We start from the raw sequence: 25461 nt of genomic DNA on the forward strand, positions 1-25461 counted from the left end.
CACCAAAACAGCATTTTCACTTTAATACTATGACTTTATAAGATGGGATAGTTTGTAGTAATCAGTACTTTATTACCAGGTATGTGACTGGAAGATGATACGACTTATTTAAAGACCATTTATAACACAAGGCAATTATAACTACGTTATTTGGGATTTAAGGAACCTATTTTATACTAACAGTTTTATTTATTTTTATTTGCTGCTTATTTTATTTTAAGGAACTTAATTGTAAATACATTTCAGTCACATTTCAGTTAAGGTATGTAAGTAATGCTTCTCTGAGATGGGCTTGTAAGATGCAAAATATGCTGAAGAGGGAGAATTTTTTACTCCCCACTGAGTGACTAAGAAATTATAGGTAGAATTACTGTCTTTTAACTTAAATCTCTTAAATGCCTGATGGCAACAAAAAGTAAATGCAGAATCAATACTGCTAATAATGTTGGAATATCTCAGATGCATGTATTCAGTTTCACCTCTGGAAATAAAATTTAGATAACATTTGTTTATTATAAGCTTTATTTGAGTTAAAGATAGAAAACAATATACTTTTATTTGCAATTTAATGATGCAAGTTGTTAATGGCAATCTAAGTTTACAGTAATTCCTTTTATATATACTTCATCATGTTATCCTTTTAGACATATAATTGAGGAATAAAGCTAATCATTTATGAATTTAACAATAATCAGAAAATTGTCTTCAAAAGAATTTAAGTATGTTGCTAGGTATAAAGTTCATAATTGCCAAAATACTTATATTAAAAGCATGAACCCAAGTCATTAAATAAAAATAAGAGCACATTTGTAAAAAAGTGCTATAGAAGGTGGTGCACAAAAATCATGCACTTATACATACTTTCCAAAAGGACGTAAACTGTACTTTTAGGCACTGGCATCTCTTCAAATTCTCTGTTCCAACAATATATAGCAGGACTTTTGATGTCCAGATGCTACTGCAGAAAGATGACTAAGGCAACCACGTGCAGAAAAGCTTGTGTAATGCACAGAAAATACAAAGATTACATTCCAAAAGTAAAGGTTTGCAATGATTGTTTGATATCTGAAAGGCCTGGAGTGTCTTTATGTGATTAAAAAATAAAACTCTGAGAATGCCACCAGATTCATATGAATGCTATTTGGTGTACAGATTCTTCACATTTAAAATGACTTGAAATTTTTAAACAAAGATTTCATTTCTGTGATGTTTTACAGAGTGGCTGTGTGGCTTCTGTACTTTATAATAAACAGCTATTTGTGAGAACCAACTACTTCTAAACCTTAGTATAAAATGGACACATTCTAAATATGGAATGTTTAACATATAGATATTGGACTTCAAAAATGACAGTCTTCAAAAAAATCCCCATGTTTTATCATATTGCATAGCTGAAAATTCATCTACTACTTAAAAAAGTGTTCTGTTCATTCAAGCAGAATTTTGCTCCAATCTCCTTCAATTTCCTTCTTTCATACTGTATAGTGGATCCACAAGTTTATTGTGCACATGCATTAAACCTTAAAGAAAAAAAGCACAATTCTAGTTTTATTTTTAATTTTGAATTATCTCTCATTTACCTTAGAAAATAGAAGAGTTTATAAGATACAATAAGTATACTGGTTCCCATCTGATACAAAATAGTTAAGTTTTATTGAAAAATGCAAATAGAAATGTTTCATGTTTAGTTGTAACTACCTAGCAAATAGCAATTTACAGTTATTTATGAAGCTGTAGATGAATGAGTACAAATTCCTTGGGAGTAGAAGCAGTTCTTGCCTTCAAAGCTTCAATATGGCAAAAGAACAAATTTGAATAATGACTTGGTCAATACACTTTAATTACATCCTATAAGTCTTTTGAGTTTGATCCTTTGCACTTGTCTACCAGACTCCAGCCCAGGAACTCAGAACCGTTATTAAACTGGGATAGCTTTAAGTTCCCCAAAGTATTACCCTATCCATTCATCTGGCAAATTATTTTCCACTATTTTGACATGTGTATTTACAACAGGGGTGATAAACTATACTGAAGGAGGTTAAGAAAAAAAATCCAAGGTGCCATTAAAAAGTTGAAGACTCCATATTTAAACATAACCAAAGATTTAAATTTAGAATGCCAAAAAAGTGGAGCAGTCAGTACTGAATCATTTCTGACTCCCAAACTGATGACAACTGGAAGCTGTTCACCTGGCAGAAATCAAGTACAGCCTCAATCTTAGGATATAAAAGAGCTAGGGATGGTTCAAAGAGTCTTTGAATCTCCCGCATTAATATACAAATTTGTGTGTGTATGTGTGCATTTTTTTCTGAGGACAGTCTCTTCACCAGATTTTCATAGTGGTCCATGACCCAAAAGAGGTAAAGAGTCATGACATTTGAACCCTGGTTTTCCTTTTTGCTCTTAACCTCTCTACATTTCCTTTTGCTTTTAAAGTATAATCTAGCCCAGGGTCTCCTGGCTGGCTCAGTTGAAAGAGCATGTGACTCTTGATTCTGGGTTTGTAAATTCAAGCCCCATGTTAGGTGTAGAGATTACAAAAAAAAAAATAAAAAAATACAGTCTAGCCCTTTATCAATATATATACTTGAACTGTATTAATGGGAACTTGTTCTGCTCCTGTTAGCTTTATGGAAGAGCTATTTCCTCCCAATTTGAGTGCTATCATTATTTTCTAGGGCTTTCCATCCTATCAACTCAAAAAAAAGTTTTCTTCAACTACTATTTAATTCTTTTTATTTAATATCCTTTGGGCTTCATAGGGTGATTTTACATAATTTAGTGGTTAGACTGTGGTGGTTTCATAGTTCTATGTTCTCCCATCCATCCATCTGTCCCAACTACCCACAATTTATCAAATGCCTCCAATGTACCAGGCACACTTCCAGATGCTGAAATAATGCAGTGAACAAAACTTAAGTCCCTATCACCTTTGTGAAGCTTTTAACGAAATATATTACATTTTATTTTCTCAAATCACTTAATATAAAGCCAAGTTTTTATGATGCTGAGTCAACTACTTTCAGGAAGAGATCTTACACTTTTTTTTTTTTTTTTTTTACTAACACCATGTGAGACTATGTACTTGAAGGCACTTTGGCCTGTTTTCTTGGCTGATGACACTAACTGGAAAATATAATTTATATTTACTAAAAATACACATTAAAGGGTAATTTTTATAGTGCAGAAGAAATATTTGCTAATGAAAATGATTAACCAGGTAGTATCTCTAAATAGAACCAATGCTATTAAAAACAGAATTTAACTGAAAAGTTTAATCCATTTCAACAACCAGAATGTAAAGAGCAGTAAAATGGTAACTGGAGAAACCTAGGAGGAGAGGGGACACAGAAACAATGGTAATTTTAGCCACTCAGTTGAGAAGATGTAACCTCATATGGAGAAGCCACTGTAATTAAGAGGATCATTCTACTTGATACAGTTCATCTATCATTCACTTACAGCTTTGATCATGGAAATAATACATTAGAACTTGAAAACCCAAAACATCAGAATAAACATTAAAAGTTCAACTCTATATAAAGTTTAACTATACATTGGCTGTAACTTTTACACATAAGGCTGTTTCCAAACTAGAAATGCATTTTGGATGATAAAGAATTTATTATGACTTAAGGTAAAACAATTTTTTATACAAGAATTGATAGAAACAAATCATTGCTACTTGAATCATTAACAGAAAAAACTAAATTCTGAGTACTAAAATGTATAGACTTCCTAACATGTTGCCAGAAGAAGTTAAATGTCACAGATTCTGAATGTCAATTTTATGGTTCTGACTCCATCTGACTCATTCAATCTCTGTCTCAAGCTACTGGAATAGGGTCTACAAAGGATGAAACAAACAAAAATGTTCACCATAATGATGGAGGTCTTGAAAATACACTCTCGAAGACATAAAACACAGGCTTTATATAAAATCAGCACAAACAAAAAAATGGGACTAAAATATTAAATATTAAACTGTTTTCCTGCAATTTACTTCTATCTTCCAAAAGGTACATACTGAAACTTCCATTTGCATTGATTTTTATTGTTTTAGATGCTAGATTTAGAACCTAGATTTTCTTCTGGACCTGCATAATTAGAGCCCTTTTATGCACATTTTAGTGATGGCAGAAGATAGGGTAGTAATGTGACTGGAATCTGAAGAACTACAGAAGGTAACTATAGGATTCATATCCTCCGGTACATCTTAAAGTGGTAAAATACCTCAATGAGAATATGGCAAATATATAAAACTATACTTACGTATAAGTTTATGAATATTCAATTATTCTACCCTGTATTAAAATACCTTACTGTAAAATGAGGTCTGCATATAGCCCAGAATAATATCTCAATTCCATTTTTCTCCATATTGATGGGAGGCACTCTGACAGGCTGATACCCTGAACCTCTCCAGAAATATATACAGATCCATATTAGAAAATAATGTCCTCAAAAGAGCAGTGCAGCGATTCTCTCATGAATAGTCTATACTTCAAAATGTTTCAGAACAGCTTAGAATCTGGATAGATGAATTAAAAGAACAAAATACATATAATCTACCTCTCTTGTTTTTTAAATTAACTTATGTCCATGCCTTTTTGGAAGCAATTATTACAGTATGAAAGCAACCCAAACAAACAGAAATATGATTTAGATAGCCAAAGTTTATTCCCCTTCTATGAGTATAAACAGTGGACAAAAGCCCAGACACCAGATAAGACTGGTTTCACTTACCCAGCTCTGCACACATATGAGCTGTATGACTTTGGGTGACTTACCACCTCTATTAAGCCTGTTAACTCATCTGTAAATGGGATTATAAGAATACCCACTTCATTGCATTGTGAGAATTAAGTAAATCAAGTATAATCCATTTAGAATAGTGCCTGGTCATATAAGTATTGGCTGCTATTAAATATTTACTACACTAAAATGTAAACATTTTATAAAAACGGAATTGACAACATTTGATAAGCACAAGGGTTTACCTGAAGATTGCTGGTACCAGAACATGGGAATGTTAAATGATCTCTGGCATTAAAATATGTGGATAATGGGGATTCCTTTTATTAATCTTTTCAAGGAATCTAGTATTTGTAATGAAATCTGAAAGACTACATGGAAATATATGGGTAAAACTCCATACAAGGACTCTTATACATAACTTATCACAGATCTTTCTCTTTTACCTGTCAACTTATTTAAAAACTTGACAATATTTCAGTTTAATTTGATACTTCTGTGGCTTGGTAAAAGAAAAACAAACTTTTGATAAAAATATAAATGACTGGAAATAATCTAAGCATTTAACAGTAAGGAAAGGTTTAAGTAAATTTTGATACATCTACTTAAATTTTTGATACATCTACTTATATAGCTATTAAAAATGCTTTTGAAGAATAGTGAAATAGGAAAGTGCTCACAACAGCTAAATGCAAAGAGAAAACTAAGCATGATTAAAATTGATTGTTCACTATTCATCAAACTTCATTTGTGTATCATCAAGATTTTTGCCACATCCACACCATTTACATGAACTATGAGTTAAAGATTTCTTTTAAATTGACTTGTAATTTAAATTTATATACTATTTCATGAATGAGACGCTGAAGACTGAGACACACATTATGTATCAAGAAAAAATACTAGGTAACTGATAATGACCAATTTTAAACACATCCCAATTTCAGACAAGATAGATGTGAAAAAAGATGTGTCTCACAGGCAATAAAATATGGTAACTTCTTTAACTGTCAAAACAATGATGTTTATGGAATACAAGTTTGATTGGTTTAGTGTATTTTTTCTAATACATGTTAAATAAGCACCTAGTAACTAGAGTACAAAGATTAAAAATACATATTCATGTAATATCAATAGTACACATACTACATACTCTGTGTATATATATAGATGACCAGTTATATATTTTCATATCAGCTATATAAAATACTTTATAAAGAGCACCTATTTATACAGCTTGTTTATTATGTGTGTATATCTATATGCGGAATTCACTCTTAAGCAGGGAATGGTTTCTAAACAGTATAGTCAAATTTTCCTTGAAAATCTCTTAAATCACCCATTACATCAAGCACATGTGGTTTCATATATACAACCCGGTATGGGAAGGTTTAAGAATTACTGAACCAGACTGCAGGAAGAGTCAAAAGCACAAGCTACATGCAGAAGTCTGGGCAGTCAAACCCCTACTTACTTGCAGAGCTTATTCCATACTGCTCTGACACTGAACCATTATAACTGATATATGGGAATAATTTGAAATTGTGAAGATTAAATGAGATAGTGGGCGACCCAACTTATCTGCTGCTTAGATTCTAAACCATACCTTGGTGAGGAAGGTAGGGCAGGGAAACAAAAGAAAATCAGAGAGAGAGAGAGACAGAGAGAGAGAGAGAGAGAGAGAGTGTGTGTGTGTGTGTAGGTATATATATATTTTCTTTTGGGTTACTTAATCTTATATATACATTATGAAAGTAAGATATTTTATATTTTATTAAATTTTGGATTTCAAGAAAAAAATAGGAAACTATTTTGAAAGCTATTATTTGAGGTGAGATTTTTCTATTCCTTAAAAAGAACTGGCTACTGTGTTGGCAAAATGCTGGTTTCAATAGGCACAGTGCAGGATGTGACTCCACAGTCTATTAAGTTTTAATTGTCATCTACAATGGGACATTCTTACATTCTGCTTCTGAAATTTCAATGCTCACCTTTAAAGTATTTCACAGTTTTAACTCTTAATTCTAAAGTAGCATCTTCGTCACACACAAAAATAGTTCGGGGATGCTGCTGGAAAGCAGAAACAGTCCACATGTGATTTACTCCTTCTTCTATTGCTTTGTAGAGAGCAAATGCCTTGTGTGCACCTGTTATGAGGATCATTACCTGAAAAGTCATGACCATTACATGTTAATTAATTCTTAAAACATGTTTCAAATGACTAAAAAGCTCTATTTTTTTTTTGAAGATGTTAGCACCAATACTCTTCTGAAGGTAAAATAAAAATAAATAGCTACATATTTCTTCACAGTTCAAGGTATTTATTTTTGTTCTTCGAGGTAAAAGGCAAGCATAAAGTGTAACTTCTGGTTTAAGAAAGTAAAATAGTATCTTCTTATGAAGTATTGAATATACCATAATGCAGGTACTTAATACTTAGATATTGATGTGCATAAGTGACCTGGGAAAATGAAGAAAAAAGAAAGAAAAGGGCTGTTTTGCAAAAGCAGAATTGCAGGTCAACAAAGAATTGACATAACCAGGAATGATATACCAAATTGCCCTAACCCAATCAATACAGTAGATATTACTTTGAAAGTTAGAGAAAGAAGCCTAAAGACTATTTTACTGAACAGATTTTATCAAAGTTGTCTTGAAACAAAAACTAGATTTAAAGAAGGATTGGGGATCTACTTAAATGTGAGAACTGTCCTTTAAGAAGCACACAAGACTAAGAATACCCTTATGAATTACAGAAAATCCAAGCTGTTGGTCCCAAATTCCTAAAAGCCTATAATTCAAAGAACATGTGCCAATGTAAGTGTGTATGTGTCAGAATGAATCTTTACTATTTTTATGATTGAGAAGGGGTTTGCAATAATCCTTGAAAAAACTGATATATAGGCTTAATAGTCCTTATTTACCTCTAAGTTATTTGTTAAATGGTTGGGATTTGGTGACTGATTAGATGTAGAGAAGAAACAGAATGACACATGTTTCAAGCTCATATAATTTTTTTTTAAGATTTTATTTATTTATTTGACAGAGAGAGACAGAGTTAGAAGGGGAACACAAACGGGGAATGGAAGAGGGAACAGGGAGCCCAATGCAGGGCTTGATCCCAGGACCCTCTGATTATGACCTAAGCCTAAGGCAGACACTTAACAACTGAGCTACCCAGGCACCCCATCAAGCTAATTTTCATGGTGAGTATTGCTATTCACCAAGGGAGGGAATACTCAGAAGAAAGGCAGATTTGGTGGAAAGATAAATTTAAATTTTGGACAACTTAAATGAATATGGAGATGTCAGCTGGAAGTTGGAAATACAAAACGTGCAGCTTCAGGAGTACAAGATAAAGATACGTATTATTATCACTGTATTGAGTACTTTGTCTTTTTGGAATAGTGATAAAACTACTGAAAGAATGTTCCAAAGAGTGACTGCTATTGACATATGTAAAAAAAAAAAAAAAAAGGTCATGCCCCAAAGCATGCAGAATGAATATGCAGTTCCAGAATGACACCCTAGGGAAAAACAATATTCAAAAGGCAGATGAAGAAGAAAAGCCTGAGAAGCAGACTGAGAAGGAATGCTCAGAAAGTAAGAAGAGTAATGGCAGAGTTTTATGATGGGAGGGACGGTCAACAGTAGTAGATGATGAAAAGAGACCCAATAGGATAAGACCTGCAGAAAAGATGCCGGTTGTTAGCAATGAAGAAGTCATTACTGACTTCGGTGACTTTCAGTAAGGTAGCAAAATCAAGCAGATTTTTAAATTAGTTTTTCCTATGTCATCTTAAGAATAAATATCCAAAGTATTATTATTATATATAACAATTATAAAGATGTTGCAATAGTGGAAAATAATTTTTCTTTTGAAATTATCTTTAAAATATATGACATTATCTTTAAATATACCTCAGTAAAAACAAATTTCAATTCTTTGAAGGTAAATTTAGATTTCGGTGAAGAGCCTTAAGTCAACAAAAATCAGATTTGGTGGTTCAAGTAAATGACAGCTGTGGATAGAACTTTGTCCAACATGAATTATGAACATAATTCATTCACACTATTCCCAACAGTTATTAAATACCTATTATGTGACAGGCAGTGTAAGGTGCTAGGTATACATGACCTATAAACTCACAGAGATTGTAAATTAGTGAGAAAAAAGATGCTAAAACCAGTAAACATACAAGAACAATCAGAAATTGTGAGAAGTGCTACAAAGGAAAAGAACAGAGTGGTCTAAGAGAAAACAGAAGAAAGTAACTTTGACTATGAGGATTATGGTCAAGAAAGGTAATTCTGAAAGTTGAAAACTGAAAGATGCCATTTTAGTTAAGCAAGATCTGGAAAAGTAGAGCATTTCACAGTGGTAATCAGTGTGAAGGCCTCAAGCCAAGGAGAGTGATAAAGTAGTGACTGGAGTGGTTCCTTATCTAGTTGACAATTCCCAAATTTTAAGGAAACCTATAATAACTTCCAGGGTGTCACTTCCAAGGTATGTACAGAAGATCCCCATTAACAGAGCTGCCAAATTGTGAAGCTGCTTCCTGATACACTAACCACTTAGAAATTTAGTTTACCATTCATATGTACTTCCATCTAATAATAGCATCTTCCCCACACATTGATTCAAAATTTGATTAAGTGTATCTGTTCTTAATGAAACTAAAATTGAAGAACAGCTCACATCACAGTTAAAATCACTGGCAAATGAAAATCTGTACACATTAAGCTCCTTATAATTAAAGGTAAGAAAATCATTAAGTATGATGATGTGATACTTGTTTCAAAAGAATGATAGAAAAATCAAAGCACTACGGCCCCTGGGAAAACAATGAAGTCCTAGAATAGTTTTGCCATAATAATTTTCTTTGTAATCATGCTGAGCGTGAGTACTGTGAGGTGAGTGACATAAAATTTTCCTGACAAACTGACCAAAAGAAAAAAAAAATCAGTATCTTAATAACTTTGTTCATTCTAAGAATTAGCTTGTTACATTACAACTTAAATCTTGTTAAATGTAAGAAATCTATTTGCATAACTTTCAGTTTCATATTTTAGAAATACAATTGCTCTAAAATCTTTTTCAACTTAATTACTATGGAATTTCAATTCGTGAAGGTCTTTCTTCACATACTGATGATTTTTAGATGAAAAACTACATTTTGAATAACAGTTCTATTTGTATGTTCAAGTCTAGGCATATTTACATTAAGATACATTACTTATTCATAACTTGTCTGTATGCTTTCCTCTGAACCTGTCCCATCTTGTTATCAGGAAGGAATGGAGTTTCCATATAATTGAACCACTTAGAATCCTGAGCTGACTATAATTTGTTCTGTTATTCTCAGGGAAGGAAATGAAAGCCCAATTAAAAATTTAAAAATTAGGCAGGATATATTGTTCAGAGTACTTGCCTTCTTAAGTATACCAAATTTAGAACAGATTCAGCCTTAAATGGGTTCTTTTTATGCTGGAAACTAACTGGCTATCCTCCCACAGGCAAGAAGTACTTTACAGTAAATTATCCTGAGCCTCCAAAAATAGTTTAACCAGCATTGCATTTTTGTTACAACAGACCTTTCACCACACCATTTCACTTAAAAACAGACCATTTGATCAGTATGATTTTAGGAACTCAAACTGAGAAGCAGAATAGGCCAATGTAGCAGTATTCCAGAAGGAGTGGTGCCTAATTCTTAGCTCCAAAAGACTTAGTTGGACTCTAAACATGGCAATGAGACAGAAGTCACTGAGAGCTGGATAACAATTTACCTAGTGAATAGGATGTAACAAAAATTATTTGGTGCCATAACTCCTCCAAAATCTACAGACATCAAAGAATATTGAATTCTTACTTCTCTTGCATCCATCACCGTCCCCACACCAACTGTTAGAGCCATAGTTGGCACCTTCGATAAATCTCCATCAAAATATTTAGCATTTGCCAAAATGGTGTCCATTGCTAGAGTCTTTAATCTTGTCCTTGATACTAAACTGGATCCTGGCTCATTGAAAGCGATATGACCATCTGGACCAATTCCTTTTAAAAGAAGTATACACACACATAGACACATAAAATAAATAAGATTTCTCAAAGTTCAGCTTGTTTTTAAGAGCAAATAGTCATATTCTAATGCTGCATTAAATACTTCTTCCTGTATTTGATTCAACAAGTATTTCAATGTATTCCATATGCTTAGCACTGAGCTAGCATGAACGTAACTGACACTGCAATCTAGCACACATATACACACATACAAATGTAATTAAAAACAAGAACTGCATGAAACAATACTTACCCCTGCTAGGAGTCATTCAATTTCACAAGGAAAACATACAAAAGGAAAATGCAGAATGTGAATGACTATACTGATATGTCATGACCTAATAATGGGTGACAACCACAACCTGAAAACACTGCTTTAAAGAGACCCACTGCCAGCTCTAATATTCTAGGACTGCCTCTAAAATATAGATAAAAATATGACATTCCTTATTTGAATGAAACTGGAAGTAAATCTTTTTGTAAAATGAAGAATCCTTCTATGGAATGAATAAATCAAGTTTTACATATGTGTACCCTACTAGCTAGTCAGAGTTCTGACGACCTCAATGAAAAAATAAACCCACAAGTTCTGAGTCAAAATAGCTGTTATATTTATACTCTGCATTTTACTTTAATGACGGATATGTGTATTTTACTGACTCTTAGCCTGTAATTCAAACCAATTTCTCCCAGATTACAACAAAGTAAAATATGACAAAGAATAACCTGGTTTTGATGGAACAAAGAAGAAATGAAAATCTTAGGGAGCAAATATAAGCTACCAAAGCACCACATTTTAGGAATTTTTAATATGGTGACATAAAGCCTGACCTACATGTGGTTATTATGTATGGATTTTTCCATTAGTGTATATGTATCTGCCTATAAATATAAGTTTTAAATTATAGATATGCATTTCTCTCCAGATTTGTAAAACTACTGTTTCTCCTCTTAAATATGTATCTGTGCAAATATTTATATTTCTCTATGTGTGTACAAAAAAGAAAGGCTGGGACCAGGAAAATAAAAGTTCCTGAAAAAATAGGAAGTCCTCAAGGATCAACATTAGTGTTCTAACTGGCATTGTGTGTGGGTCATACAAAAGTATAGAGTAAGGCTGAAATTATCAGCAGTGGTTCAAGACAGAGAAGGGTCAATATATTCCCTTACTGACCATAAGTAACTATTAGAAATTGAGCTTCCTGATATAAATATGTCTGGCACATTCTCATTCAGTCTTTAAGTCTAAACTAATACATTTACACCTTTAGGAAACATCTCTAAAACATGAGTCTGGATTACAGGCCTTCCCTGTGTTCCTACAGTTCTGTGGGGTAGGACTTTCTCTTAATTACTATACCCTTACCCCTTAGAACAATACATGACACATAGGAGGCCCTCAATAAATAATGGCTGAATAAATGAATAGATGGTTGCTATTCTTTGGTATGCTCAGTATAGTTTTTCTCTTCTCCTTCCACCTTGCTCTGCTCCCCTCACTTTATCTACTCTGTATCTCTCTGAGTCAGGATGATTGTGGTCTAGTGACAAATACTTGTCCCAAGTTGAAACAGTCAGAATTTCTCTCAGGAAATTCTGAAACCTGAGTGGGGTGGAGAAAAGAAGGAAGGCACCTACAGCTGAGGTTTCTGATGACTGCACTGCAGGAGAGTATCCATGAGTTCCTGCTTTGGAGATCTGAGGCTCCTTGGTTCTTGTTCTTCCATAGACTTGGCTGTTTCAACTCTTATAACAATTCTGTGCATTAGCCCAGAATCATTCTAGTTAATTCACTTTTGGTCCCAAAGTAGATTACAGTTACTTGCAAACCAAAGATTCTAATCATGTACCCAAAGGAGAGGGTTAAGGTTTTTCCCACAGTCTTATTTTTATTTTTTTAAAAAACAGTATCTTAAGATAATTTTAAAGTTAGTAATATCCTTAGAGTTTATAAAATTTCATATTTGTGTATTTTATTGCTGGGGGTGGGTCAGGGATTGCATGATACACTCTACTCTTTCTTTTAGCAATTCTGTCATGACAGGGAGGATGAGAATTTTTGGCAGTATGTTTCCTTTTTCTTTTCTACTGAGGAAAGGGAATTCCTGTTCTATTTCCCAGGAGTAAGACATGATGGATTCACAGTCTTGAGCTCTTCTCATTCTACTATTTCCAGTTTAGAGGGGAAGAATAAGAAACCCCATTTTGGCCTCAAGCCCAACCTGAAATCTCTAATCCAACTTTACCTTTAATAAGGCTGATATTTTGATCCCATTTGGCTCAGTTCTTAGTGTTTTTATTAACCAACAAACCCTGGAACAAAAGAAGGGTAAGTGATAAGACCCAAATACCAAGCCTCATCTTGAAAATCCAATAACAAATCTAGATCAACAAAGGCAAAGAATCAAATGAGATTCTTGCATGAGTATACATCCAATTATCAGGTACCCCAAATAGGAAAAAGTTCAAAGAAAATGCAATAAGCTAAACCTTCTCCCCCTATACACAGAGTAATTATGTCTTTTGGATGGTAAATATAAAATGGGAGACCCTGATCATGACATGACTACAGAGAAGGTGTTAATGGAAGAGGCAAGGAAATCTTATTTATTGATTAATTGATTGATTGGTCAGGAGAAAATGTCTACAGGAAGCTTAAGACAAAAATTGGTTAGAAAACAAAGTAAGGTTCTTTCTAGTATAAGAGTCAGTGATACACATAATTATAATTTACACTCCATCTGTTTCAAAGGGAAAACTAAGGGGACCTATAGTGAGGAAATACACCAAAAATCCTAAGCCAAAAAGAAATGAGAAGTGACTTAAAGCTATAGGAAAAGAAGAAAGTTCTAGGAGAAATTTTTGATAAGGGATATTCAGGCTTAAACACTACATTAAGCTGTGAATACTTCCTGGAAAGCAGACAAAGGGAAAAAAATGGAGTTTAAGAGTTCTTAGGTCCCCCCACCCAAATTAATTCTATTTTCTGGCATAGAATCCCCAAGGGATTTGTCACATGGATCCTTAGGTAAGGCAAATAAATTAAAAGGAAAAAAAAAGATATTTAAATGAAGTAAAAAAGATATAAAAATATCTTAAGCCATTTTTAATAATGAACCTCTATTAAACTACCATGCCTTTTTGTGTAATGGTAAATGAAATATTTCTTGATATAACTAAAATACAGATACATTAGGTATAATTACATTACAGTAATAGGTATACATTATAGTAATTCTACTTGATTTTTGTATGGAGTTTAGAAAACCTAAAGAATGCATGGGTAGTGTATTCCTTAAACATTCCTAAATTACCCTAGATATTGGCAAGTACAAATAGTAATTATTTCAGAATTGAATCATATGGACAAAACTGGAATACATATATTTTCCAGGAATACTGGAATTTTATTTAAAACATAGGTAACTTTCTATTTTGAAAAGTAAAACAGTCTAGCTTAGATTCTTGCTCAGATAAAACCATCCCATTTACAAAATAAAGTAAATGATATTGGCTCTGTTAGGTAGAGAAAAAAATTTCCTCAAAGAAAATCTCAGTCTCACTGGATACCCTCAGAAGTAATTCAGTAAAAAAGCAGGAAATTCAATGAACTAAGGAACAATTATTTCATCATCTACAGTTCAGAAAGAGAAAACTGAATAACACTTATTGGAGTACCAATTACACAGCAACCACTATGCAAGCATTTTACATGTTATAACATGATGAATTCTCACAAGTTTTGGAATGGTTAATATTAATTCCTGTTTTACAAATAATTATACTGAACTTCAATAAACTTCCCAAGGTCATACAGATAATAAGTGACCAAAACAGAATGCGAATTCATGTCTGACTGTAATACCCAATTTTCCCCAAGGGCAACCAACCACAACTATACCTGGCCACCTCAACCATCAGTCAGCCTCAATACAGCTCTACTGAAGATCTAATTCGTGTACTTTTAAGCAGTCTTTTAATAAATATAAGATATATCCAGAGAACTTAATTTAGAGCTTTAGTACATTTAGCTGAATACTAAAAACTTTGGCAAAAAGCATTTTGGTTTCAGTTTTGTTGTTGTTATACTATTCTTATGGTAATTAAATAGCTATCTCAGGCTTCATAATGACGACAGAAAACCATATTGTCATTACAAAGAAATTTCCTATTTTCAATGGTACATTACGAACACACGCATGGGTGTAGATATATATAAATTTCAAGTGGAATTTAGCCAGTTAAACATTTATTCATGTGGCGTTTATAAAGACAGTTATACAGCTTAGTTCACATTAACTAAAGGGTGATGATAAATAAAGTCTCACATCAGTCTTAACTGATTTTTTTAATGAGATGAAGTAATTTAAGTGATCAGTACAGAAATGCTAAAATCCACTGTTCCACATGCAAACTTTTAGAGATTTAACCCTGTAATTTGGTAAGAAAGCTGGGTTGGGATTTTAAAGAAATCATAAAAGATAAGAATTATCATTCAGGAAAAGAAACATCACTCATTTTGAAAGATGTGGTAAACTGTTAATTCTAAAGAAATAATATAAAAGAGTTTAGCAGGTATTGGACTTATTTTTCAAGACATAATTTAAGCAATTCTAGCTTGCAACTTTAATATTATTTTTTGATGAAAATAAAGTAAAATAAAAATCAGTAGCTGAGTAAATGGGTATTACAGTTACAGGTGTTCTCTACATTACACAAAGGTAAGATTAATGAAAAAATGTTTTACGTACCTCCAACAAAAAGGTCAATTCCTCCAGCTTCTTTTATTTTCTTTTCAAAAGCATCACATTCTGCTTGTAAATCTGCAGCATTCCCATCGAGGATATGAGCATTCTTAGGATCTATATCAATATGCTTAAAAAAGTTATTCCACATATAAGAATGGTAGCTTTCAGGATGATTTCTGGGAAGTCCTAAATAAAAAGTTAATAAATAAAAATGTAAGTATTTCCAGGAATAAATCCAAAGTTTACTTTCTGATTAAGCCATAAATGCTATTTAAAATATATAATCTTTCTATTCCACATCCCATGGATATCCAAATTAAATCCAATTTACAGGCATTTTTATGTGGAATACATGGTCATTATATGCCAGGCGTTAACCACCTTTCATGTATGTATTAATTCAAATAATTTATATAACATCTATGGAATTACTTTTGTCATGCTCATCTTATAAACAAAAGCACAGAAACGTTAAGTAACTTTCCCAAGGTCACACAGCTCATAGAAAGACTGGAATTCAAACAGAAATCTAGTTCACATGCATTTAATCACTGTACTCCACTTCTCAGGCACAAAACTTCTACCAATGGAACTGATTTACATATTAATTTCAACATAATTAGCCATACATCTGGAATGTTGGTCCATGTTTCTCATCTATTTTTCCTATATGCATGCAAAGTATACTGAATCACAACAATTCTTTGGCTATCACTTAGGCTAACATTAAAAATGTATTCCTATGTTCAAAGTTTAAAACAAGAGTTCATTCACATCACAGATCTTTCCTATTAAGCAAGTTAACAGTCAATATGTCATAAAAGCTTCAAAGCCACAAATATAAATATATTTGAAAAATCTTTATTTTACTAATTACTTTTACATATGTGGTGCTCTATCCCCACAACAACACTGGTTTTAACTTTGCCTTAAGGGGACAAAAAAAAAAACCAAAATGTGTGACAGACTGGCTCAAAGTTGCATGATTGGTAAGTGGCACAGCCCAAGAATGAATACAGATCTTCTGATTTCTAGTTCCATATTCCTCCATGATATTGTGCTGGCATCACAAAAATATAGATTTTTTAAATATAAACTCCCAACCTCACCACAAGGCAGTACATTATCTTCTAATTATATTACATTCAAAACATAAATTCAAATAACATATTAATTCTTAAATTATATTCATTTTATTTAAAATATAACATATCCAAATAATATATTCAAACGATATACTTACCTACATATTCATCCATGTTAAAGGTCTTTACATATTTAAAAGAAAGGTCTCCATTCTTGTGATATTCTATTAGTTTTTTATAACATCCTAAAGGTGTACTTCCTAAAACAGATAGAGAGTCCATTTTCTAACATAACATGAAAAACCTACTTTTTTAAAAAAGTTTGTATTTATTCTCTTAATGATATTCTCTATTTCTAATTTACTAGGGAAACAATAATTTAAATACATACTCAATTAACAAATGTATTTTGAATTATACATACATTTGCAAGGCACCTTGAAATCTTAGTAAATTAGAATTTGCTGACTAAAACTAGAAATCTATCAATAGAAATTATAGTTTGGAAAATTATTCTAGAGTTGTTCAGTATTTGGAATTAATGTATATTACAAGATTAGAAACTTCTAGAAAGCACATTTGAATTAAAAGAAAAACACCTCACCTTTTGAGAAAAAGCTTTTATAGAGGATTTATATCATATAAATGAAATACAAAAAGGTCAAGTTGACCATTTAATGAAATCAGAAGAGAAACCAGAGCTAAGTTTAAACACTGCCTCTACTTTCAAAGTAGACTCAGAAATTGGCAAGGACTGTTTGAGGAACATTAGCCTTTATGATTTTAACTGGAGGTTCTGTTATTTTGCATTATATTCAGCATGTATCAACTAAAATGTATAAAGTAAAATGACCTCTGGGAAATGGGATCTTGGCTTTGGATATTTCATCTGAGTTCTTGATTTTATTGTTTTATAAATGTGATTCTTTTACATGTTTTATAAAACTAAAATCAGTTTGATAGTGCTTCTTGACATGGCACAAAGATAAATAAATTTAGCCACTTGAAGATGGCCTCCGTTTTTAAATTTGCTGTATTTTTTCATTTTAACTACAAACTGGAAGGTTAGAGATTGACTGCATTTTTTTTTTTAAAGATTTTATTTATTTATTTGACAGAGACACAGCAAGAGAGGGAACACAAGCAGGGGCAGAGGGAGAGGGAGAAGCAGGCTTCCCGCCAAGCAGGGAGCCCAATGCGGGGCTAGATCCCAGGACCCTAGGATCATGACCTGAGCTGAAGGCAGACGCTTAACAACTGAGCCACCCAGGCGCCCCAAATGAATGCATTCTTAACAAGTGATCTGGCCCTCCCAATCCTGGCTGTAGTATTAATTACTAATATATCCACCATCACAAAACAAAACATCTGCACACAAAATTTCTACTCAAGTGGCAGACAGAAGTATGACAGAACTAAACAGTCTTTGGCAAAAGAATACAAAACAAAAAAACAAACAAAAAAGGAAATTCTATAGTAGTAAAAAAATTGCCTTTCATTTAAGATGAAAGAATAATACAGGTGGCTATAAATAATAAATATAGGTTCAGAGAACAGAAGACTAAAAGATATTTTTAAAGCTAAGCAAACTTACATCAAAAACTAATGATGTAATGTATGGTGATTAACATAACAATAAAAAGTTATAAAAAAAAGCTAAGCAAACATACTGTTTTAAATTGTAATTAATAATTTATAAATTTTACAATTCCATCTCAAAGAACTATAACCCACTAACATAAGACCTATCTTAAAGATGGATAAATGTGCTTTTCCTTCTTTCTTTTGAGAAGCATAAACAAATCTGTGTTTGTTTCAATGTCAAGAGTTTAATTATAGGACTCCCTCGATTTAAGAATATATGAATAAAAAAGATGAGGAGTCACAATGGTGAAGACAAAAAAAACCACATTCATTTCCTACTTTTTAATCCAAGTGGCTGAAGAAAAAGAAATAATGAAAGATACGGTACAGGGTGCACTAGTTAAAGAAACTTCATTTTAATATTTGCTTTGCAAAACTTATTTACTAACATAACTACTACCAAGTGCTTACTATGATTCAGATGAAACAAAAATTAAAACTGTTTCTATCCTAAAAAACCTCACAAGATAGGAATAGGCAAATAATCATAACAAAAATATTCTAAATAACCTATAAGAAGTCTGGAGAACTGTTGTAAATCAAAGAAGAAAAGATTATAGTCTTGTTTGTTGAAGGAAGGATATCCAAGAAGATGACATTTCAACTAAGTCTTGAAGAAAGGGTAGAATTCCAATAGTTAAAATTAGGTTAGGTTGTAGTTGAGAACAAAAAAAGATGGGGGAGGAGGCCGAGAAATGACATTTGTATGTTTACCATGTGCTAGATGCTATACATCAGCTCATGTAAACCTTGGGGAATTGGCATTATCTTTCTCATTTTGAGAATGGAAGAAATGGGTCAAAAAGATTAAGGAATTTGCCAAATATCATATGATAATGAAGCCAGAGATTCAAGAGATTCTGTCTGGTTCCATGGCTCATACAGTTTTCATTATGTAACATACTAGCAACATGATGAAAGTAAACCCAGCAAGGTCAGGTCTATTCTTTGAACTACAAGTAGTCTAATTTTCCTATCATGATTCAGACTAAGAGAATCAGGGCATAAATTTGGGAGGCAGGAAGCATGCAGGCCCTTACATGTGAAGCTTGTTAAGATCACGTCAATAAGCACTGAAAAGATATTCTCCAGAAACTGTGCTTGGTGGAGGGATAATTAAAATACAGCATGCTACATACAATTACATAAACATATGCTCAAACTTCAAAAGCAAGGAGGAGAGAGCATAACACTGTCAATGGAAAATGTCAACAAAGGTTTTCCAAGATACGTCATTGGCAGGTGTATTATTAGCAGTTAAACTATCCTAAAATAAGCAAAATTTGTAGATCTAAACACACAAAAGTATGTTTAGGACTGCTTGCATTCATCACTTTGAAGGCTTTCTGCCCCCAAGCTAAAATTACTGTTTATTTCTACATCATAATTAAGACAGAGTGATCAAAGCAGCTAGCCTGGTTGCAGCCTGGGTTTACAGTATGCAAACTGATACAGAGGCCGTGTCCAACCACTGGGGCTCATGTATAAAAAATGTGGGTGTTGAGGGTGCCAGTCTGGTGTGTACAGTTTTTAAAAGTCCCTCTTTACCATTCTCACCAAGATCTACTGCCCTGGACCAAAAGACAAAAAGCAAGATAACAAACAAACAAACAACTTCATGAGCTAAACAATACCTTTCATGGAAATTACACAAGTGGAAAAAAGTGTAATTGTAGCTTTTATGTAATTAGCACATATGGGGGAAGGAGCAGAAGGAAAAAAAATACTGTTTAAATAAGACACACTTATGGGAACCTTAAAATTTATACAGTATTTACAGTATACAAGGGAGTGGCACAAACACTGCCTTATCTGAGCCTCAAACAGCATTATCGGCTATTATTATCCTTATCTTTCTTAAAGGAAAGGAAACCAAAGATTAGGGAGGTAGAATAAATGCCTTGCAGTCACCAAGAAAGTAAGTAGTAGCTCTGATTCCATGTCCAATACTCTTTCCTGTGGAAGTCAACAATATCAAATTAAGTGCCATGAAAAAAAAAATTAAGTGCCATGAGATCAATGACACTACTTGGTTAATTTTTAAGAAAAACCTTAACAGGGAACTAAATACAACAAAACGTGCAATTCATACTTAGGTTTACTCTGTCATGAAGACATACCAGTCTTCAATTTTTCAGTCATAATACTTCTATAATAAAAAGAAAATAAACACAAATTATAAAAGGCTAATAAGATAATAAAAGAATATGAGGCGGGGGAAGTAAAATGAAGAGACAAGAGTACATAGTTCAGGTACCTCTTAACAATCATTAGAAAGGCTAATCTACTAATTAAGTATATGAGTAGTGAAAGTAATATCCTTAAAAAACAAAAGATGACTAGATAAAGGTACAAAAATATTATGACCATCACTTAAGTTAGGATATTTCCTTTTGCATTTTGGAGTGGAAAGTGATGTATAATTTTGATGCAAGAAATTTCCTTTTGCATTTTGGAGTGGTAAGTGATACATAATTTTAATACAAGAAAACAGTAATGAAACACAGATACCAGATAGTTAAATACACATTTCTGGCTTTATATACTAATATGTTCAATCAGTGATATGACAAGAAATAAAGGGGAAACATATTTTACTAAAAGAAACCCTTCCATCCCATGATTTTACGTACCTAAAATGGAAAAAAAAAAAAAGGTATATTACCTGTTGGTAAACCCAATGTAAAGTATCTGTCCTGTCCAGGTTTGAACTGAATGATGCGATTACAGATGTATTTGGCTGCCCACTCACTAGCCAAGTCATAGTTATCAAGAATTACAAGCCTCATTATGGTGATGCACAGCTTCCAGGACAAGAAGTTCAAACCTAAGAAAATTCCATTGTAGAGCATTTTAAGTAATTTACAGACACTCAAACATAAGTGTATTAAAACTGATGACTTTAAAAAGGACATCACTTAAAAAAGACATACTTATATACAAATACAACCTGTACTTTTAAAATAGTAATAGCCTTTCTCTTTTGAACAGACCTTGCGTTCTGAGCAGTGGCCTACGTAATTTAAGTACATACACAGTCTTCTGAATTAAATACAACACCCACTTTTAGATGAGAAGAACTCACATAATTTGACTGAGGTCACAAAGTTACTAAATGACAAAGCCAGAATTCATATCAAGGCAAACTTAAAAGTTTTTATAAGCCATGACACTACACTGTCTTGACAGGGTTGTTATATAAAGCAACATAAAACAAGCCTAAAGGCAAACAAAGCAGTACTCATTTCTTGAACGCAAGTTAAAGGGAGTAATGATACTTAGCAACCTTTGGGTTACTTACTAAAATCCAGAACTCACCCCCATAAATACTGTAATAACCAAACCTCCCTTTTGTTAGATGTTTTTGTAAAAATGATACCTGCACTTAAAAATTTTTCAGTATAGAAAGGTATAAGAGGAAGAAAAAAATCAACTCAAATTCTACACTCATAAATAAAAATTATTATTATTAGGCATACAACATTCCAGATGTCTATCTAATGCACACACATATAAATAGAATGTATAGAAATAATTTTCAACAATAAGATCATACTAGACATGGTTTTTAATAAAAAGCATAATATTTAATTCTTCCTGAATTTAACAAAAGAAAAAGTGAACTAAAACTGCTGATCTCTGAAAAAAAAAATTCTTCATAAAAAGGAATTTTAGTTCCTAAAAGAGTAATCTAAGGTTAAGACAAAATATTAAGAGATCAGAGTCATTTAAAAACTATGATTCCATTTTAGACAATGTGGATTGACCTACTACCATGACTCACAACCCCTGATTTCTGTAAAATGTATTATTTTTATATTGACAAGATTTATAACATTTACACTGTATCCTATAACCATAATTCCCAGATTTTAATTCTTAGTTTCATATTTAAATGGATCTGTCACCCACATCAATCCTTTTACAAATGGCTTCAGCAGTCCTGAGTTTCTATACACTTTACATACAAAAATAAGTCAAATTCTTGAAATTAATGGGAATAGTAGGTCTTATTACAATGAATATATGAAACCTAAATGATATCCTTAAGAACATAAACATTTAGAATTCTGGCATAACAACAAGAAATTATGATCACCGTGATTTAAAATTCTGGCACAGTAACGAGAGACAAATAGCATTTACAGACAATAATCTACATAGGAAGTCATAAATTCACTCCAACACAAATGGACTTCGCCTCTATTTAAATTCATAAATGATCTAATGCCAGAAACAATTTCAAAGTTACACCAAGAATCAGAAACATTTCCTGGCCATAAAGAGATATACTTAACTTCTAATAAGTATGGCCATCAAGAGATATACTTACTTCTAACAAGAATATTCAGCAAACTGATTACTGATAAAAAGAAAAAAGAATTGCAAGGTAAGGAGGAAGAGCATTAGAATTTCCAAGTATCTTCTGTGTTCTGGGCACGCAATCTCTTTTTCTCAATTCAACACACTTATGAGGGCCTATTAAATGTCAAGCACTAAGCTGTGTAATCACAAAAATGATTAAGATAGGGGCCCTACTATTAAGGGCTTAGAATCGCTGAATAGTCTCTGGGGTAGAAATTATCATCCTCATTTTTCAGATATAGAAAACTGTAACTCAGAAATTTACTGCTAAAGTTATGAAGCTATTAATGGTAGAGGGTCTATCTGACTGAAAGACCCACGCTCCAGATGTGCCTTGAAAGAAGCACTTGGGATGCCTGCTAAAAATATGGATTCCCAGGCCCCTCTCACCTGTCATAAGTGTTTCAACAGATGTGAAATGGGATCCATGGAATCTGCACTTTTAGAAATATCATGGATGATTATTACAATCAGGTTAAATTTTGAAAAGACCACCACAGGAAGAGACTTCATTGCAAAGAAGTTCAAGTTAAGTCTTTCAGATCAGGTACAGGCAAGTTTTGTTTGTTTTAAATTCAGAGTACTCAGACTTCATTACACAAGTCTCAAATGAATCATCCCACGCAGAGGAAAGCAGAATGTTTTGGTCACATTTATTCAGATTAAAAAATGTGTTTTTGCCAGTTTTTGCCAATCCTCATAGATCCAAAATGGTGTGGCTCTGGGCAATTCTCTGGCATCACAACCACACAGCACTCAAAAAAATGAGCTCCCCCCCCCCTTCCCTCACCTTCCTCTGGTGCTGATTCATTCTGAATGTGCATTAACTTGGAGAATGGGCTGCTGAATACAAATCTCAGAACTTTGGAGCAGGAGGAGAACTTGCACAAGACTTAGGTTGTGCACAGTTAGTCTAGGAGCTACACTAGCATCTGAACTTCAGAATTCCTGCTCTAAGCTTTTTTTCTACACCTGACCTGAAAATGTCTCTGAAGTGCAGGGCAGGGGAGCCCCATCCATCCCCAATGTGGGGCGAGAAGCAGCAGAGAAGGCTGTGGTCCCTACCTAGAAGGCCAAGACCAGGGCTGCAAACCCACCTTAGCTGCGTGGCTGCTGAGCCCAATCACTCCGCAAACTATAACGAATACAAATGAGGGTGACTGTTACTGATTTTTAACAAGTGTCAGGAGAAAGCCGCCAAAAGAGAGGAAGGGATAGGAACCGGCCCCCGGAGGCCCAATTTCGAAGGGCACCAGCAGCCACGCGTCATCCCTAGCCCCGCCTCGAAGCTCCTAGGACCGCAATCTGTCCTGGCCGCACGTCCCCGTTTCGGCACAAAGCCCACCCCAGGGGGCAATGACCAACCCGTTCCCCGCCTGACTCCCCTTCTTGGTCCCCAGCCCGGACTCACCTGCCGACCCACCCGCACTTCCGATGTCGGAACGGCGGAAGCAACCAGCACCCAGCAACCCGGGGCCGGCGTGTGGAGCGCGAAGTCCAAAGACCCGGATGTAAACCCAAGGCTCCGAAAGGACCGCGGCGCAGCCCGCGGGTACTGCGCATGCGCATACCGCTAGCTCTCTAGGGATGAGCGCTGCGGAGGTTCTTAAGAATTCCGTGAGGCAGTTCCTACACGGGAGTTTCCAGTTCCTGGGCCATCAGCTTGCCGCTACTCTTTTTATCAACTCTCAGATGTTGAATTGAGGTAGATTCTTGGGTTTATGAAATTTAATATGTAGGACTGTTGTGCTTATACATAAGCATTACTTAAATTGTTGCTTATAATAGCAGTATGAATTCATCTTGATCTCTAAGCTATTGAATGTTTACTAAGTGCCTTTTATAAATAAGCTCATCAAAGTTAAGTTTGTTACATGCTGCAGAAAAGCAAAGTGTATACCCTGGGAAGCCTTGGAGTGGCTCACTAGGAATAAACCTAGAAGGACACTGTAGGGCAAAATTCTCCCTCTACCCTTCACTGTCTTCCAGCTGGCCTAAGAATTCAATTTTCATGACCTAGATTAAGAGGAGGAAAAAACACAAAGTTTTATTATCCATTCATAGAGGACCAATAATATATTGAGACACAAAGAAATGACCAAGTCAGGCAGCTTTTATACATTTTAGACAGACACAATAAATTTGTGAGGAATTTAAATCTAAGGAGAACAGGCATTTGGGAGCTTACCAAGGGGAATTTAGGCTAAGGTTGTAGATTAGTAAAAATGTAACAAGTTTTATTTCTACAGCTTTCTCAACTTTATTTCTGGTGATAAGAGTTTTTTTTTTTTTCCTTGAAAGAGAGCTTGCGCACCAGCAAGGGGGGGAGGGGCAGAGGGAGAGGGAGAGAATCCCAAGCTGATTGGTGCTGAGCTCAGAGCCCTTGGCAGGACTCCATCTCAGGACCCGGAGATCATGACCTGGATGGAAATTAAGAGTAGGAGGCTTAACCCACTGAGCCACCCAAGTGCCCCTGGAGTGTCCTTTCTTAGTACAGGGAGGGTATTTTTCATGGAGGTTGGTTTCCTGCTTTTGGGGTGACAGGAGGGTCTCAGTATCCTTGCACAAGTTTTTCCTCAATTAGCTTCAATTCAAAATAATTAATATGCCATTATGATACATTTCAGGGCAGCTTGTCCTGGGCTCAGGATTTTAATAGGATATGGACTTGTGCTGAACGATTCTAAGAAGAGATAGGAAGCAGAATTAGCTATGAACTGGGTATCACAGATCTTTGTTCAGGATGGGGAAGGAAGGAAGCAGGGATAGGGAAGTTATTGTTAAAACAGCAGTCACTCAA

At 33.9% G+C, this 25461-nt stretch overlaps 1 protein-coding gene across 3 annotated transcripts; it reads right to left on the reverse strand.

Annotated features, from left to right (window-relative positions):
• Nucleotides 1-504: 504 nt before the first annotated feature.
• Nucleotides 505-24173, reverse strand: GNPDA2 (glucosamine-6-phosphate deaminase 2). Of its 3 annotated transcripts, XM_025887450.2 has the most exons (8): nucleotides 24073-24162; nucleotides 22630-22659; nucleotides 20962-21123; nucleotides 16811-16912; nucleotides 15571-15753; nucleotides 10629-10813; nucleotides 6747-6921; nucleotides 505-1520 (listed from the first exon to the last, which is right to left on the reverse strand). In XM_025887450.2, the coding sequence occupies exons 3-8, from the start codon at nucleotides 21083-21085 to the stop codon at nucleotides 1459-1461; spliced, it is 831 nt and encodes a 276-aa protein (XP_025743235.1). In that variant the 5' UTR covers nucleotides 21086-21123; nucleotides 22630-22659; nucleotides 24073-24162; the 3' UTR covers nucleotides 505-1458. The 3 variants fall into 3 exon arrangements, with proteins under 3 accessions (XP_025743235.1, XP_025743234.1, XP_073747703.1); XM_025887449.2 differs by lacking the exon at nucleotides 22630-22659 and having other exon boundaries at nucleotides 24073-24173; XM_073891602.1 differs by lacking the exons at nucleotides 505-1520; nucleotides 22630-22659 and adding an exon at nucleotides 3223-4531 and having other exon boundaries at nucleotides 24073-24173.
• Between the last annotated feature and the right edge of the window lie 1288 nt (nucleotides 24174-25461).

Source organism: Callorhinus ursinus, unplaced genomic scaffold (assembly GCF_003265705.2).
Source record: "Callorhinus ursinus isolate GAN/ISIS: 27379988/994484 unplaced genomic scaffold, GSC_fseal_2.0 scaffold4, whole genome shotgun sequence".
In the NCBI taxonomy this organism is placed as follows: Eukaryota; Metazoa; Chordata; class Mammalia; order Carnivora; family Otariidae; genus Callorhinus; species Callorhinus ursinus.

Excerpts from the sequence above, each read along its gene's own strand:
- GNPDA2 (XM_025887449.2), bottom strand. The coding sequence starts at position 21,085 with ATGAGGCTTGTAATTCTTGATAACTATGACTTGGCTAGTGAGTGGGCA. Across the intron at positions 10,814-15,570 it reads AATTGACCTTTTTGTTGGAG|GAATTGGTCCAGATGGTCAT; the intron begins GTACGTAAAACA and ends TTCTTTTAAAAG. Across the intron at positions 6,922-10,628 it reads CGGTGATGGATGCAAGAGAA|GTAATGATCCTCATAACAGG; the intron begins GTAAGAATTCAA and ends ATGACTTTTCAG.